Source organism: Scyliorhinus canicula, chromosome 24 (genome assembly GCF_902713615.1).
Source record: "Scyliorhinus canicula chromosome 24, sScyCan1.1, whole genome shotgun sequence".
Classification (NCBI taxonomy): domain Eukaryota; kingdom Metazoa; phylum Chordata; class Chondrichthyes; order Carcharhiniformes; family Scyliorhinidae; genus Scyliorhinus; species Scyliorhinus canicula.
The window spans coordinates 22,447,543-22,463,937 of NC_052169.1; the positions used below are offsets into that span (position 1 = coordinate 22,447,543).

The window sequence follows — 16,395 nt, forward strand, 5'->3', positions numbered from 1 at the left end:
CTGTTCTATGTTCATACACCGGGGACTACAGACAGATGTAACAGCCACAGCATCACTAGAGGGCAGCATCAGACATGGGTCCAGCCCAAGGGAGGATCCGCCTCTTTCAGAAGCACAGGGCTAGTGAGCAGCAGCAGCCAGAGACAGCTCAGCATAGGCAGCTTACCTTAGCTTCACTGGTTATACCTCTTGACTTTATTATATCTAGTTAAGCTCTGGAAACAGAACAAACCCACTGAATAAAGTATCTGTGTTAACTGGAAGTCGACAATCTTTATTCAGACTTAGAGAATAACATAGAGTCCATTTCAAAGTCTCTCAGTTGGGATAAACACCGCCGGAATTCTCCCACTGTTCACGATAGTCGCACCTACGGTGCACCCCCGCCATGGGCTTCCCGTCGGCAGGCGGTGCATTCAACGATAAATCCCACTGACAACGGCTGGATCTTCTGACCCACCACCAGCCAATCGCAGGCCACTGCCTCCGCTTCTGGGAAACATGGGCCGTGATTCTCCCATTCGGCGGCAGAGTGCCCACGCTGTGAGAAACGGTGTCGCGTTTCACGACGGCGTGAACGGGCCTCTGGGAGTACCGATTCTGGCCTCTAGAGGGGGCCAGCACGGCGCTGGAGCGGTTCACGCCGCTCCAGCCTCCCACCTCGGCGCGAACTGTGCGCTGCGGGATCCGCGCATGCTCAGTGACGCAGGCATCAACGAGGACATGCGCAGTGGCACCGGCGCCAACATGCGGCGGCCCCGATGCAACATTTTTTTTTTACATAGAACGTCCAGTGCAGAAGGAGGCCATTCGGCCCATCGAGTCTGCACCGACCCACTAAAGCCCTCATTTCCACCCTATCCCCATAACCCAATAACCCCTACTAAACGTTTTAGATACTAAGGGCAATTTATCACGGCCAAACCACCTAACCCGCACGTCTTTGGACTGTGGGAGGAAACCGGAGCACCCGGAGGAAACCCACGCACACACGGGGAGGACGTGCAGACTCCGCACAGACAGTGACCCAGCCGGGAATCGAACCTGGGACCCTGGAGCTGTGAAGCCACAGTGCTGACCACTATGCTACCGTGCTGCCCTACATGGCGCGGGAGTTCAGGTGCCAGCGCGGAAGAAAATAGGCCCGGGGTGCGAGAGGCCGACCCGCCGATCGGTGGACCCCGATCGCGGTGCAGGCCCACCCCCCCCAGGGTCGGAGCCCCGCTTCTCCCACCCCCCCTCCCCCCACACAGGCTGCCCCCGACCCAGCGTGCAGAGTTTTCGCCGGCTGCGACCAGGTGTGGACGAAGCCGGCGTGACTCAGCCTGTTTAGAGCGGCTGCTCGGCCCATCCGGCCCGGAGAATCGGCGGCCCAGCTGGCACGCGACCAGCGCCAATGGCGGCGATTCTCCGCTCTGCGGAAAATCTCGTGCCGGCGTCGGGGCGGCCTGTCCCGGTTGCGGAGCTTCTCCGGCCCGGCCCCAGGCTGGGAGAATCCCTCCCATGACGTGGGTTGTACGAAAATCCCGCCTCCCGCAGAGTATCATAGAATCCCTACAGTGCTCGAGGAGGCCAATCAGCCCATCGTGTCTTCACCGACCCTCCTGAAGAGCACCCCACCTCCGCCCGCTATCCCTCACTATCCCTGTAACCCCACCTGACCATTTGGACACTCACAGCCGATACACTCAACCGGCACATCTGTGGATTGTGGGAGGAAACCTGAGCACTCGGAGGAAACCCACGCAGACACGGGGAGAACATGCAGGCTCCGCACAGCCACTCACGGGCGGAATTAAACCCGGCTCCGTAGCACTGTGAGGCAGCAGTGCTAACCCATCTTTAAATTTTATTTTAATGGAACATCGGTTTCGCTGTCTAGACCAGCGTGTTTAGTGCCCGACCAGAATGGCCCATGAGAAGGTGACGGTGAGCTGCCTTCCTGAACCGCTGCAGTCCATGTGGTGTAGGTACACCCACGGTGCTGTTAGGGAGGGGGTTCCAGGATTTTGACCCAGCGACAGTGAAGAAACGGTCGAATTTTCCAAGTCAGGATGGTGAGCGATTTGGAGGGGAACCTCCAGGTGGCGATGTCCCCCTGTGTCTGCTGCCCTTGTTCCTCTAGACGGTGGATTTGGGAGGCGCTGTCGATGGAGCCTTGGTGAGTTAACTATCTACAGCCTCCGACCAAAAGGAACCCGACTTCCAAGCTCGTGGGAGATCAGATTTTCGATCAAATGTATGTTGCAGTCCCTTCTGAACTGGATTTCGATCCTGGGCATTTAAAGGGAGAGCATCAAACGTATAACAGGGTTAACCAGAAAATGAACATTACGATCGCGGCCGTATTACAGGCGGACGTCACGCACCCAGAATCCAGCTTCACCCCTTCTTCACTCATGAACTTGGATTCTTCCAGTTCTGGGTAGCTGAGTTTTGATAGAGCGAGTGCGCAAGGGGCTGCCATTACTGAGGCTGCTATCAAACTGGAGGCACTGATCTGTAACACAAAGATTAGATAAGCATTTAGTTGAAGCAGTTAACTGAAAGACAAACCAACCAACCCATTTTCTCTCAATTTCTTGATAACGCATGGATTATTTCAAAAGAAATTAAATAGAAAATACATCAGGGAAAGTATATCGATGGGAACTGGAGATCAGTCAACGCACCAGGTTATGACACCAGTCCCTTTATATTGCCATGTTCTTTAGGCAGACTTTACTCTTCAGTATCTTATCCTGGGAACTTGTCAAGGAGCCTCTGGGCCCCAAGAAGCCAGCGATAATAAGTACATTTTCAGAAAGGAGTCACAATGACACAGTTGTTAGCACTGCTGCCTCACAGCGCCAGGGACCCGGGTTCAATTGCGGCCTTGGGTGACTTGTGTTGCACGTTCTCCCCCGTGTGTGCGTGGGTTTCCTCCGGGTGCTCCCGTTTCCTCCCACAGTCCAGAGATAGAACATAGAACATAGAACAGTACAGCACAGAACAGGCCCTTCGGCCCTCGCTGTTGTGCTGAGCAATGATCACCCTACTTAAACCCACGTAACCCGTATACCCGTAACCCAACAATCCCCCCATTAACCTTACACTACGGGCAATTTATCATGGCCAATCCACCTAACCCGCACATCTTTGGACTGTGGGAGGAAACCGGAGCACCCGGAGGAAACCCACGCACACACGGGGAGGACGTGCAGACTCCGCACAGACAGTGACCCAGCCGGGAATCGAACCTGGGACCCTGGAGCTGTGAAGCATTGATGCTAACCACCATGCTACCGTGAGGCCCCTGATGTGCAGGTTAGGTGGATCAGCCATGCTAAAATTGCCCCTTAGTGTGTCCAACGATGTGCAGGTTATGGGGATAGGGAGGCGGAGTAGGCCTAGGTAGGGTAGTTCTTCAGAGGGTCAGTGCAGACCCGATTGGCTGAACGGCCTCCTTCTGCACTGAAGAGGTTCTTTGAGTCCTCAAGGCTGGGAGAAGCAGAAATTCTCCATTCTCCGTGAGGAATTTGTACACGTGGAGCAGAGGATTGAACCTCTTTACAAACAAACATATAAATTAGGTGCCATTTGGCTCCTGGAACCTGGTCTGTCATTTGGCCTCCATGGCTGATCTGATTGTGGCCTCACCTTCATATTCTGCCGCCTACACCTCCTGATAACCTTTCTCTCCCTTGTTAGTCAAGAATCTAGCAACATCTGCCTTAAAAATATTCAGTGACCCTTGCTTCCACCACTCTGTGAGGAAGTAAGTTCCAAAAACTCTCAAAATGACCCTTTGCAGGATACACAATCTGCTCATCTCTGTCTTAAATGGAGGCCTCTTATTTTGAAACTGTGTTCCCCAGTTCTAGTTCTTTAAAGGCTCTGCTTTGATCGAGAATTTAGTTGTGACTTAAGGTGGAAGACAAGAATATTTATATTGTTCACAAGTCTGAAATTCCTGCAGATTCAGAATCACAGAATTGTAACGGTGCAGAAGGAGGCCATTCAGCCCATCATGTCGGCACCGGCTCCCAGATGAGCATCATAACTTGGTGCCATTTGCCTGCCTTGTCCCCGTACCCCTGCACATTGTTTCTATTCAAATAATCATCTGATTCCCTCGGTTGAACCTGCCTCCACCACACTTCCGAGCCGTGCATTCCAGACCCCAGACACTTGCTGTGCGGAAAAGGTTTCTCCTCACATCACATTTGCTTCATTTGCAAATCACTTTAAATCTGTATCCCTCTCATTTGCCGTCCTTTTCTGAGTGGGAACAGTTTCTCCCGATCTACTCTGTCCAGCCCCCTCATGATTTTGAACATTGCTATCATAGCACAATCACTTCACAGCTCCAGGGTCCCAGGTTCGATTCTCGGCTTGGGTCACTTCTATGCGGAGTCTGCACATCCTCCCCGTGTCTGCGTGGGTTTTCTCCCGGGTGCTCCGGTTTCCTCCCACAGTCCAAAGATGTGCAGGTTAGGTGGATTGGCCATGATAAATTGCCCCTAGTGTCCAAAATTGCCCTTAGTGTTGGGTGGGGTTACTGGGTAATGGTCATTTACAGAGATGAGGCTTCAGTTTGTGATTGACAGAACAGTTATCCAATCATCTCCTTCTGGTCTGGAATAGTGATGTCATTATATGCATCTCCAATCTGATCGCAGCTTTCCTGCTGATCCCTCCTCTCAGCTAATCAGGTTTTATATCATCTGGGGCAGGAACTATCTCATACTTTGGCGTTACTTTCTCTGCGCAGGTAGAGTAGCGAGACCCCGATCTATCTTGCCAAGTCTAATCTAGATTCCGATCACACATAACCAATGAGCCAGACAAATTGAACATGCATGCCCAAGGGCACCATGGTGGCACAGTGGTTAGCACTGCTGCCTCACGGCGCCGAGGTCACAGATTCGATCCCGGCCCCGGGTCACTGTCCGTGTGGAGTTTGCACATTAGAATTTACAGTGCAGAAGGAGGCCATTCGGCCCATCGAGTCTGCACCCTACCCAAGCCCACAATCCACCCTATCCCCATAACCCAGTAACCCCAACCAATACTAAGGGCAATTTTTGGACATCATGGGCAATTTATCATGGCCAATCCACCTAACCTGCACATCTTTGGACTGTGGGAGGAAACCGGAGCACCCGGAGGAAACCCACGCACACTCGGGGAGGATGGGGTTGGGTGGGGTTACTGTGTTATGGGGATAGGGTGGAGGTGTTAACCTTGGGTAGGGTGCTCTTTCAAGGAGCCGGTGCAGACTCGATGGGCTGAATGGCCTCCTTCTGCACTGTAAAATCTATGTAATTCTCCTCTTAACCTTCTTCTCTCCAAGGGGAACAGTCCCGACCTCTCTAATCTCTCCTGATAACTGAAGTTTCTCATCGCTGGAACCATAGGTACCTAGGACCTAGGAGCAGAAGTAAGCAATTCAATCCTTCGAGCCTGCTCCACCATTCAATCAGATCCTGCCTGATCTCTTCCTGGTCTCAAATCCACCTGTTCCCGATATCCCTTTAACCCCGCTTTTTAAAAATCAGAAATATATCTATCGCCACCCTGAAACCATTTAATGACTCAGAAGTACCAAAGTATATATTTAGATGGAGAGCCATTTCTTTGTTTCCCAATGTAAATTCCCCTGTTTCACGGGCAGCACGGTGGCGCAGTGGTTAGCACAGCTGCCTCACGGCGCCGAGGTCCCAGGTTCGATCCCGGCCCTGGGTTACTGTCTGTGTGGAGTTTGCACCTTCTCCCCGTGTTTGCGTGGGTTTCACCCCCACAACACAAAGATGTGCAAGGTAGGTGGATTGGCCACGCTAAATTGGAAAAAATTGGAAAAAATGAATTGGGTACTCTAAATTTAATAAATAAATAAATACATTCCCCTGTTTCTGACTGTAAGGGGCCTAGATTTGTCCTCGACAATCTTTTTCTCTTCACATACCTCAAAAAGCTTTTACAGTCAGTGTTTATGTTGGCCACAAGCTTACTCTCATAATTTATCTTCCCCTTCTTAATAGATTCTTGCAGATAGCGAGGAGGACTGTCAGAGAATACAACAAAATATAGATAGATTGGAGAGTTGGGCAGAGAAAAAGCAGATGGAGTTCAATCCAGGCAAATGCGAGGTGATGCATTTTGGAAGATCAAATTCAAAAGCGGACTATATGGTCAATGGAAGGGTCTTGGGGAAAATTGATGTAAAGAGAGATCTGGGAGTTCAGGTCCATTGTACCCTGAAGGTGGCAATGCAGGTGGATAGAGTGGTCAAGAAGGCATACAGCATGCTTGCCTTCATCGGACGGGGTATTGAGTACAAGAGTCGGCAGATCATGTTACAGTTGTATAGGACTTTGGTTAGGCCACATTTGGAATACTGCGTGCAGTTCTGGTCGCCACATTACCAGAAGGATGTGGATGCCTTGGAGAGGGTGCAGAGGAGGTTCACCAGGATGTTGCCTGGTATGGAGGGTGCTAGCTATGAAGAAAGGTTGAGTAGATTAGGATTGTTTTCATTGGAAAGACGGAGGTTGAGGGGGGGACCTGATTGAGGTCTACAAAATTATGAGACGTATGGACAGGGTGGATAGCAACAGGCTTTTCCCAAGAGTGGGGGTGTCAGTTACAAGGGGGTCACGATTTCAAGGTGAGAGGGGGAAAGTTTAAGGGAGATGTGCGTGGAAGGTTTTTTACGCAGTGGGTGGTGAGTGCCTGGAACGCTTTATCAGCAGAGGTGGTAGAGGCGGGCACGATAACATCATTTAAGAGGCATCTAGACGGGTATATGAACGGGTGGAAACAGAGGGAAATAGACCTTGGAAAATAGGAGACAGGTTTAGATAAAGGATCTGGATCGGTGCAGGCTGGGAGGGCCGAAGGGCCTGTTCCTGTGCTGTAATTTTCTTTGTTCTCTTTGTTCTTAATCCATCCCTTTGTCCTCCTTCGCTGAATTCGAACCTGCTCCTAATCCTCAGATTTCATGTTTATTTGACCAATTTGTCAACTTCTTCCTTGGCTCTAACTTCCCCTGTAAGCCATGGGATGGTCACCTCTCCTGTTTTATTTTTGAATCAGACAGGAATGTACAACTGTTGCACTCTTGCGCTCTTTGAATGTTTGTCATTGCCTAGCCAACGTCATCCCTTTAAATGTCGTTCCCAATCCGTCAGCCAACTCACACCCCATCCCATCGTAGTTTCCTTCATTTAGATTCAGGACCCTAGTTTCGGATTTCAACTACGTCCCCCTCCATCTTGATAAAAATTCTTTCATGTTATGATCGCTCATCCCCAAGGGGCCTCGCACAACTAGATGGCCAATTATACCTTTCTCATTACACAATACCTAGTAGAGAGCGGCCTGTTCTCTAGTTGGTTCCTCAGCGTACTGGTCAGAATACCATCCCATATAGTGTAAAAGCAGAGCGGTGTCAAAGAGCCTGAACCACAACGAGATCACTTACCCCAAAGGATATATAAGCTCCAAGTACGCTGCCAGCAATCGTGGCGAATCCTCCAGTCATTACGGCATGAATTTCAGACTTGGTCAAATCGTTCAGGTAGGGTCGGATGAGAAGCGGGGCCTCTGTCTGGAATAGAATCAATTTTATTCATCGTTGTGTTACAAGAACGTTGCGTGGGAAAAGTCCACTGGCGGGATTCTCCGACCCCCTGCTGGGTTGGAGAATCCCTGGGGGGGAGGCGCGAATCCTGCCCCGCCGCCCCGACGCCAGCTGCCGTATTCTCCAGCGCCGTTTTCGAGTGGGGATGGTGGCGCCGCAGCCCCCCCCCCCGACAATTCTCTGGGCCCCGGTGGGCCAAGCAGCCGTCCATTTTTGGCCAGTCCCGCCGGCGTGAATCACTCAACTCACGCACTTGTGGGACCTGGGAGGTGAGTATGCTTGGGTGGTCCTCGGGGGGTGGGGGGGGGGGGGGGGTAGCGGCGCGATCGGGATACACCAATCTGTGGGAGGGCTTTTCCGTGGGGGCACTTCTTCCTTTCGCGCCGGGAACCTGTAGGGCTCTGCCATATTGCCCGGGGGCCGGTGCGGAGAAGAAAACATGCGCACGGGCGCAAATACAACGGCCGCTCTGCGCATGCACAGAATCACGCCGGCCATTCTGCGCATGCGCGAGATCACGCTGGCCTTTCCACGCATGCGCAGTATCACGGCGGCCATTCTGCGCATGCGCGAAATCACGCCGGCCGTTCCGCGCATGCACGAACTCGCACCATCCCCTCGGCGCCGGCTGGAGAGTCGCCAACAACTCCGGCATGAACCTAGCCCCCTAGAAAGGTGAGAATTCCTCACCTTGGGGGGCTGTTGACGCCGGAGTCGTTGGTGCCGGTTTTCACGCTGGTGTGGGGACTTAGTCCCCAGAAGGGAGACTCCCGGCCCACGTCTGTCGCTTGTGCAATAAATGGAGACGATATGGATCAACTCTTTTGAGATATTCCTCGTGATTGTCCGCAGCCCCGAGTTCTGCCCTCAATATTAACAGCTGTGGCGGTCTTCACTGAATTAAAAGAGGGTGACTCGAACATCTGTGGAAAAGCTTCACCGTTGATCATCTACGTACCTGACCCACAAAGATATTGCCAGCGACACTCAAAGACTCAGTTGCTGATGTTCCCATTGTGACTTGCATCAGCCATGCAATCTGGTACAAATAAAACACGGCAAGTAACAATGAGGATTTCACACAAAATCGACAAATCAGAACAAAATTGGACACAGAAGCGGCTCATTTCAGTTTAGGACACCGTAAAGTTGACGGCGTGGAGCGGCGTGGTAACGGGTTTGGTGAGGGTGGCAGAGGGCGATGGGACAGCAAGGAGAGACACCTGGTGGTGGGAGGTGGAATTTCCTCAACATGGCGGCCACCTGCTGTCTCCTCATTCCAAGCTATGCTGACATGAGGAAGAGCTGAGGAAAGGCCCTTCATTTCCATGTGTGGGTAACGTCCCCATCAATCTAGTCACAGGTAACAGTTGGATCACAGGAATAAATCATTCCACGATTCTTTCCGCTCGTGGATGATGGTGCGACTGAGGTAAAACTACCAGTGTCGGCGGCGGAGTGTCAATACCTTAACTAAGGAGAGGGCTCATATCAAACTAAATTAATCAAACAACAATTGGGGCATTTCTAATTCAATCGCATTATTTTCAGCCTTAAAGAAAGGGGCAACGTGATTGAGCTCTTCACAATTATGAATGGGATTGATAAGGTAGACTCGATGAAGATATTTCCACTTCTGGGGCTACCAAAATAAATATAACAGGAGAAACCTCTTCACCCAGGGAGGGCTAAAAATATGGACCAGGAAGTTGGATATATTTAAGGGGAAGCTTGGTAAATTCATGAAGGGGGGGGGGGGGGGGGAAGAGATTAACGGGTATGGAAATTGGGTTCGATAAAATGGGTGGGATGACGTTCAGTGACTGCTTAGAGGAGTTGGCCGATTGGCCTGTTTCTAGGATGTACCTTAATAATCACCCACTGCATCACACCGACGTAGTAGAGAATGGACATAACGCAGCTGAAGAAAACAACAATTGGTAATGCCTGTGGACAGAGAGATAGAACATCACAGCAAAGAGTGAAAGAGTTAATATGGGAGAGCGGCGCGAGCTGAAGGATGCAAACATATTTCTCCATGGACAACCGCAGGACTTGAGCACGTGACCAATCGTGGCATTCCAGCGCAGTGGAATCTATACAACTCATAGAATTCCTACAGAGCAGAAGGAGGCCATTTGACCCCCGCCTGCACCGAATCCCTGAAAGAGCAGCCTACCTCGGCCCACTCTCCCACCCTATCTCCGTAACCCCACCTAAACTGCGCATCCATGGACACTATGGGGCAATTTATCATGGTGAATCCATCTAACCTGCACATTGTTGGACTGTAGGAGGAAACTGGAGGAAACCCACGCTGACACGGGGAGAACGTGCAAGCTCCGCACAGTCACCCAAGGCTGGAATTGAATCCGGGTCCCTGGAGCTGTGAGGCAGCAGTGCTGACTATTGTGCCACCGTGCCGCCATGAATAGTGGGGGCAGTGCCGCTCTGTCAGAGGCTCCTTTCCGCAAATGAGATATTATAAACTGTCTGCCTGTCCAGGTGTATGCCAAATGCCTCCTGACGGTTTTGAGACAGGCCAGCCCAGTTCCCCTGCTGTGCTGGATCACATTCGCTCCTCAACCAATGGCAGCATTAAGCAGCTTCGCCGCTCGCTGAGCTCAGCCTGTTCGTCCAATCAGGTATCTGCTCCTGCTGAAACGCCAATCCTGGTCATAAGAGACAGCCTACATGGCAATGACGATGGTTAAATAATCCTTCCTCCTTTTCTGTGACCTGTCTGCAGTCTTTGTACAATTAATGAATCCATTCAGCCTCCAACATTGTCGAGCTGGGTGACCCTCTCCTCTGCTCTTCCCATTTTTACCCTGTCCAGAGAATTTGAGGCTTCCATTCCTGAGGCTGGTGGTCGTGGGGTGGATGGAGCGGGTATGATGGGGTACGGGTGTGCGAGCGAGTAAATAGCATAGGCCAGACAGGTCTCGGTCTCTTCTAACTAACTGACTAATCTCTCTCATGTCCCAGCACAATGGGGCACCTCGAAAGGGGCAAATATTGCCATTAAGAGTGTTTGGACCCCGGATGAGAACGTAACAATTTGCAATGTGTAAAACTGTGATGCTTCACCTCAGCAGTGATAACACTGACCAATAGGTATCGTTTGTGTTCAACAAACTTTAATTTAAACACAAAACCAATCACATTATCAGCAAAGTAATAAGTCCACAGCAGAATTTTTTACTTACTCCCTGCACCTGCAACTATATATTTATTTAAATCAAGCAATACAATATGGTTCAAAGATCACTTATAAATAAAGTTCGCAATCAGGTTTACTTGCTCTTCTCTATGCAAAGACCTTGGAGAGAGCCTTTCAGGAGCCAGATGAAGACCTCTCTGTCAGATTAAAATCCTTTGGCAAACTTCAAATGACAGACAGCCCTAGCTCCACCCCTTAATTGCATCATAAGGCATTCTTCAGTCTCCTCCCATGAGGATGTCCCATGACCTGTTTATCCAGGACTTAGCACCATCCCTCATAAATGATCTACACCGAGGGATCCTCCAAAAGCAATACACAAAGCCATCTATCTGTAGGCAGGTAAATGGGTAAAATCGATGATTACCTCACTTTTTATGACCCCTTAGTTTCTGTATTGATTGATTGATTTGATTGATTTAATTTTTTCTCACATGTACCAAAGTACAGTGAAAAGTATTTTTCTGCGGCCACAGTACGTACATAGTAGACAAAAAGAATAATCAACTGAGAACATTGACAAATTTTGCAGATGATACGAAGATTGGTGGAGTTGTGGATAGTGAGGAGGGCTGTTGTCGGCTTCAAAGAGACATAGATAGGATGCAGAGCTGGGCTGAGAAGTGGCAGATGGAGTTTAACCCTGACAAGTGTGAGGTTGTCCATTTTGGAAGGACAAATCTGAATGCGGAATACAGGGTTAATGGTAGGGTTCTTGGCAATGTGGAGGAGCAGAGAGATCTTGGGGTCTATGTTCATAGTTCTTTGAAAGTTGCCACTCAAGTGGATAGAGCTGTGAAGAAGGCCTATGGTGTGCTAGCGTTCATTAGCAGAGGGATTGAATTTAAGAGCCGTGAGGTGATGATGCAGCTGTACAAAACCTTGGTCAGGCCACATTTGGAGTACTGTGTGCAGTTCTGGTCACCTCATTTTAGGAAGGATGTGGAAGCTTTGGAAAAGGTGCAAAGGAGATTTACCAGGATGTTGCATGGAATGGAGAGTAGGTCATACGAGGAAAGGTTGAGGGTGCTAGGCCTTTTCTCATTAGAACGGAGAAGGATGAGGGGCGACTTGGTAGAGGTTTATAAGATGATCAGGGGAATAGATAGAGTAGACAGTCAGAGACTTTTTCCCCGGGTGGAACACACCATTACAAGAGGACATAAATTTAAGATAAATGGTGGACGATATAGAGGGGATGTCAGAGGTAGGTTCTTTGCCCAGAGAGTAGTGGGGGCATGGAATGCACTGCCTGTGGTAGTAGTTGAGTCGGAAAAGTTAGGGACCTTCAAGCGGCTATTGGATAGGTACTTGGATTAGGGTAGAATAATGGAGTGTAGGTTAACTTCTTAAGGGCAGCACGGTAGCATTGTGGATAGCACAATTGCTTCACAGCTCCAGGGTCCCAAGTTCGATTTCGACTTGGGTCACTGTCTGTGTGGAGTCTGCACATCCTCCCCGTGACTGCGTGGGTTTCCTCCGGGTACTCCGGTTTCCTCCCACAGTCCAAAGATGTGCAGGTTGGGTGGATTGGCCATGAAAAATTGTCCAAAATTCTATGATTAACCTAGGACAAAAGTTCGGCGCAACATCGTGGGCCGAAGGGCCTGTTCTGTGCTGTATTTCTCTAATCTAATCTCTAATAAAATGGCACATCGACAAACAGTGATTGGTGAGAAATGGGAGCAATGCCAATACCAGGCCTGAGGTATCGACCTGCCGACCTTTTACATCCTGTTTCAACGTCAACCACTTCCAGGTGAACTGGCACTTGGACTGAAAGCAGATGCAATTCAAAACTGATCTGGACACATTAACTTTACTGTGCCTAAGGCAGAAACTGTTCAGGTTTGATGATAGCAAAGCCTGAATTGGCTCGCTTGACTGATTTCAGGTTTAAGGGGCGGGGGGCATATCTCAGGTTTGGACAGGTTGGGGCTGTATCCATTGGGGTTCAGAAGACTGAGAGGTGACTTTATTGAGGTAAAATCCTGAGGGGATGTGACAAGGTGGGTGCTGAAATGAAATGAAAATCGCTTACTGTCACAAGTAGGCTTCAAATGAAGTTACTATGAAAAGATCCTAGCTGCCACATTCCGGCGCCTGTCCGGGGAGGCTGGTACGGGAATCGAACCGTGCTGCTGGCCTGCTTGGTCTGCTGTCAAAGCCAGCGATTTAGCCCTGTGCTAAACCAAGGACATTACACCTTGTGGGAGGGATTAGAACAAACATAGAACATACAGTGCAGAAGGAGGCCATTCGGCCCATCAAGTCTGCACTGACCCACTTAAGCCCTCACTTCCACCTATTCCCCAATAACCCCTCCTAACCTTTTTGATCACTAAGGGCAATTTATCATGACCAATCCATCTAACCTGCACATCTTTGGACTGTGGGAGGAAACCGGGGCACCCGGAGGAAACCCACGCAGACACGGGGAGAACGTGCAGACTCCGCACAGACAGTGACCTAGCGGGGAATCGAACCTGGAACCCTGGCACTGTGAAGCCACAGTGCTAATCACTGTGCTATCCTTCTGGCCCAGGAACTAGGGGTGGACACAGTTTAAAAATAAGTGGCTCTCCCGCATAATATGGAAATGAGGAGACATTTTCTATTCTTATTAGAAAGTAGCAGACTGACCTGAAAAGCAAAGAGACCATTGATCAGTTCATTTCCAAACAGGAAACTGGATCCCGCTGTTGTATAGTTCAAAAAGATCTGTAAGAACCAATGCAAGAGATTAAGACACATGGCAGGCAATTTGAACAGTTTCATTTATTTAATTTTAAAATAATCTTTATTGTCACAAGTAGGCTTATATTAACACTGCAATGAAGTTACTGTGATAATCTCCCAGTCGCCATATTCCGGCGCCTGTTCGGGTACACAGAGGGAGAATTCAGAATGTCCAATTCACCTAACAAGCACGTCTTTCGGGACTTGTGGGAGGAAACCGGAGCACCCGGAAAAAACCCACTCAGACACGGGGAGAACGTGCAGACTCCGCACAGACAGTGACCCAAGCCGGGAATCGAACCTGGGACCCTGGTGCTGTGAAGAAACGGTGCTAACCAATGTGCTACCCTGACGCCCACTGTATTTTCAAGTGGCCTTGGAATGTTTTTCTATCCAGGATCGAGTGAAATGGAACATGTTTATGGAGTAAATCTACTGCAATTGAGCCTTTACCATTAACCCATCCTCAGTTCCTCTTCTTGCAGCTGCAATAATCGAAGCAATGTCACCTACATTTGCCATGTCCACTATGTTGTTAAAATACACAGGCCCAGGAATTGGATCAGTCTGAAACACGCCATAGAGACCAGTGTGTACCCCAAAGACCAGTGTGTACTCCAAAGACCAGTGTGTACCCCAAAGACCAGTGTGTACCCCAAAGACCAGTGTGTACCCCAAAGACCAGTGTGTACCCCAAAGACCAGCGTGTACCCCAAAGACCAGTGTGTACCCCAAAGACCAGTGTGTACCCCAAAGACCACTGTGTACCCCAGTGTGTACCCCAAAGACCAGTGTGTACCCCAAAGACCAGTGTGTACCCCAAAGACCAGTGTGTACCCCAAAGACCACTGTGTACCCCAGTGTGTACCCCAGTGTGTACCCCAAAGACCAGTGTGTACCCCAAAGACCAGTGTGTACCCCAAAGACCACTGTGTACCCCAGTGTGTACCCCAGTGTGTACTCCAAAGATCAGTGTGTACCCCAAAGACCAGTGTGTACCTCAAAGACCAGTGTGTACCCCAAAGACCACTGTGTACCCCAGTGTGTACCCCAGAGACCAGTGTGTACCCCAAAGACCAGTGTGTACCCCAAAGACCAGTGTGTACCCCAAAGACCACTGTGTACCCCAGTGTGTACCCCAAAGACCAGTGTGTACTCCAAAGACCAGTGTGTACTCCAAAGACCAGTGTGTGCCCCAGTGTGTACCCCAAAGACCAGTGTGTACCCCAAAGACCAGTGTGTACCTCAGTGTGTACCCCAGAGACCAGAATGTACCCCAGAGACCAGTGTGTACCCCAGTGTGTACCCCAGAGACCAAAGTGTACCCCAGAGACCAATGTGTACAAAAGAGACCAGAGTGTACCCCAGTGTGTACCCCAGAGACCAGTGTGTACCCCAGTGTGTACCCCAAAGACCAGAGTGTATCCCAGAGACCAGTGTGTACCTCAGTGTGTACCCCAAAGACCAGTGTGTACCCCAAAGACCAGAGTGTACCCCAGAGACCAGTGTGTACCCCAGTGTGTACCCCAGAGACCAGAATGTACCCCAGAGACCAGTGTGTACCTCAGTGTGTACCCCAGACACCAGAATGTACCCCAGAGACCAGTGTGTACCCCAGTGTGTACCCCAGAGACCAAAGTGTACCCCAGAGACCAATGTGTACAAAAGAGACCAGAGTGTACCCCAGAGACCAGTGTGTACCCCAGAGACCAGTGTGTACCCCAGAGTGTACCCCAGAGACCAATGTGTACAAAAGAGACCAGAGTGTACCCCAGAGACCAGTGTGTACCCCAGAGACCAGTGTGTACCCCAGTGTGTACCACAGAGACCAGAGTGTACCCCAGAGACCAGTGTGTACCCCAGAGACCAGTGTGTACCCCAGTGTGTACCCCAGAGACCAGAGTGTACCCCAGAGACCAGTGTGTACCCCAGAGACCAGTGTGTACCCCAGTGTGTACCCCAGAGACCAGAGTGTACCCCAGAGACCAGAGTGTACCCCAGAGTGTACCCCAGAGACCAGAGTGTACCCCAGAGACCAGAGTGTACCCCAGTGTGTACCCCAGAGACCAGTGTGTACCCCAGAGACCAGAGTGTACCCCAGTGTGTACCCCAGAGACCAGTGTGTACCCCAGAGACCAGAGTGTACCCCAGAGACCAGAGTGTACCCCAGTGTGTACCCCAGAGACCAGTGTGTACCCCAGTGTGTACCCCAGTGTGTACCCCAGAGACCAGTGTGTACCCCAGAGACCAGAGTGTACCCCAGAGACCAGTGTGTACCCCAGTGTGTACCCCAGAGACCAGTGTGTACCCCAGAGACCAGTGTGTACCCCAGAGACCAGAGTAAACCCCAGAGACCAGAGTGTTTCCCAGTGTGTACCCCAGAGACCAGTGTGTACCCCAGTGTGTACCCCAGTGCGTACCCCAGAGACCAGTGTGTACCCCAGAGACCAAAGTGTACCCAGAGACCAGAGTGTACCCCAGAGACCAGTGTGTACCCCAGAGACCAGTGTGTACCCCAGAGACCAGCGTGTACCCCAGAGACCAGTGTGTACCCCAGAGACCAGAGTGTACCCCAGAGACCAGAGTGTACCCCAGAGACCAGTGTGTACCCCAGAGACCAGTGTGTACCCCAGTGTGTACCCCAGAGTGTACCTCAGAGACCAGTGTGTACCCCAGAGACCAGCGTGTACCCCAGAGACCAGCGTGTACCCCAGAGACCAGTGTGTACCCCAGAGACCAGAGTGTACCCCAGAGACCAGAGTGTACCCCAGAGACCAGAGTGTACCCCAGAGACCAGAGTGTACCCCAG

At 50.6% G+C, this 16,395-nt stretch overlaps 1 protein-coding gene across 7 annotated transcripts in view; it reads right to left on the reverse strand.

Annotated features, from left to right (window-relative positions):
* slc28a1 (solute carrier family 28 member 1) overlaps positions 1–16,395 on the reverse strand; it is a 74,964-nt gene that overhangs the window by 28,590 nt on the left and 29,979 nt on the right. For all 7 annotated transcript variants that reach the window (XM_038784501.1, XM_038784502.1, XM_038784496.1 and 4 more), the window contains 5 exons: positions 13,491–13,568; positions 9,491–9,571; positions 8,583–8,663; positions 7,466–7,591; positions 2,370–2,500 (listed from right to left, as the gene is read on the reverse strand). In XM_038784501.1, coding sequence (XP_038640429.1) covers positions 2,370–2,500; positions 7,466–7,591; positions 8,583–8,663; positions 9,491–9,571; positions 13,491–13,568 — 497 coding nt within the window. The remainder of the gene's footprint in view (positions 1–2,369; positions 2,501–7,465; positions 7,592–8,582; positions 8,664–9,490; positions 9,572–13,490; positions 13,569–16,395) is intronic.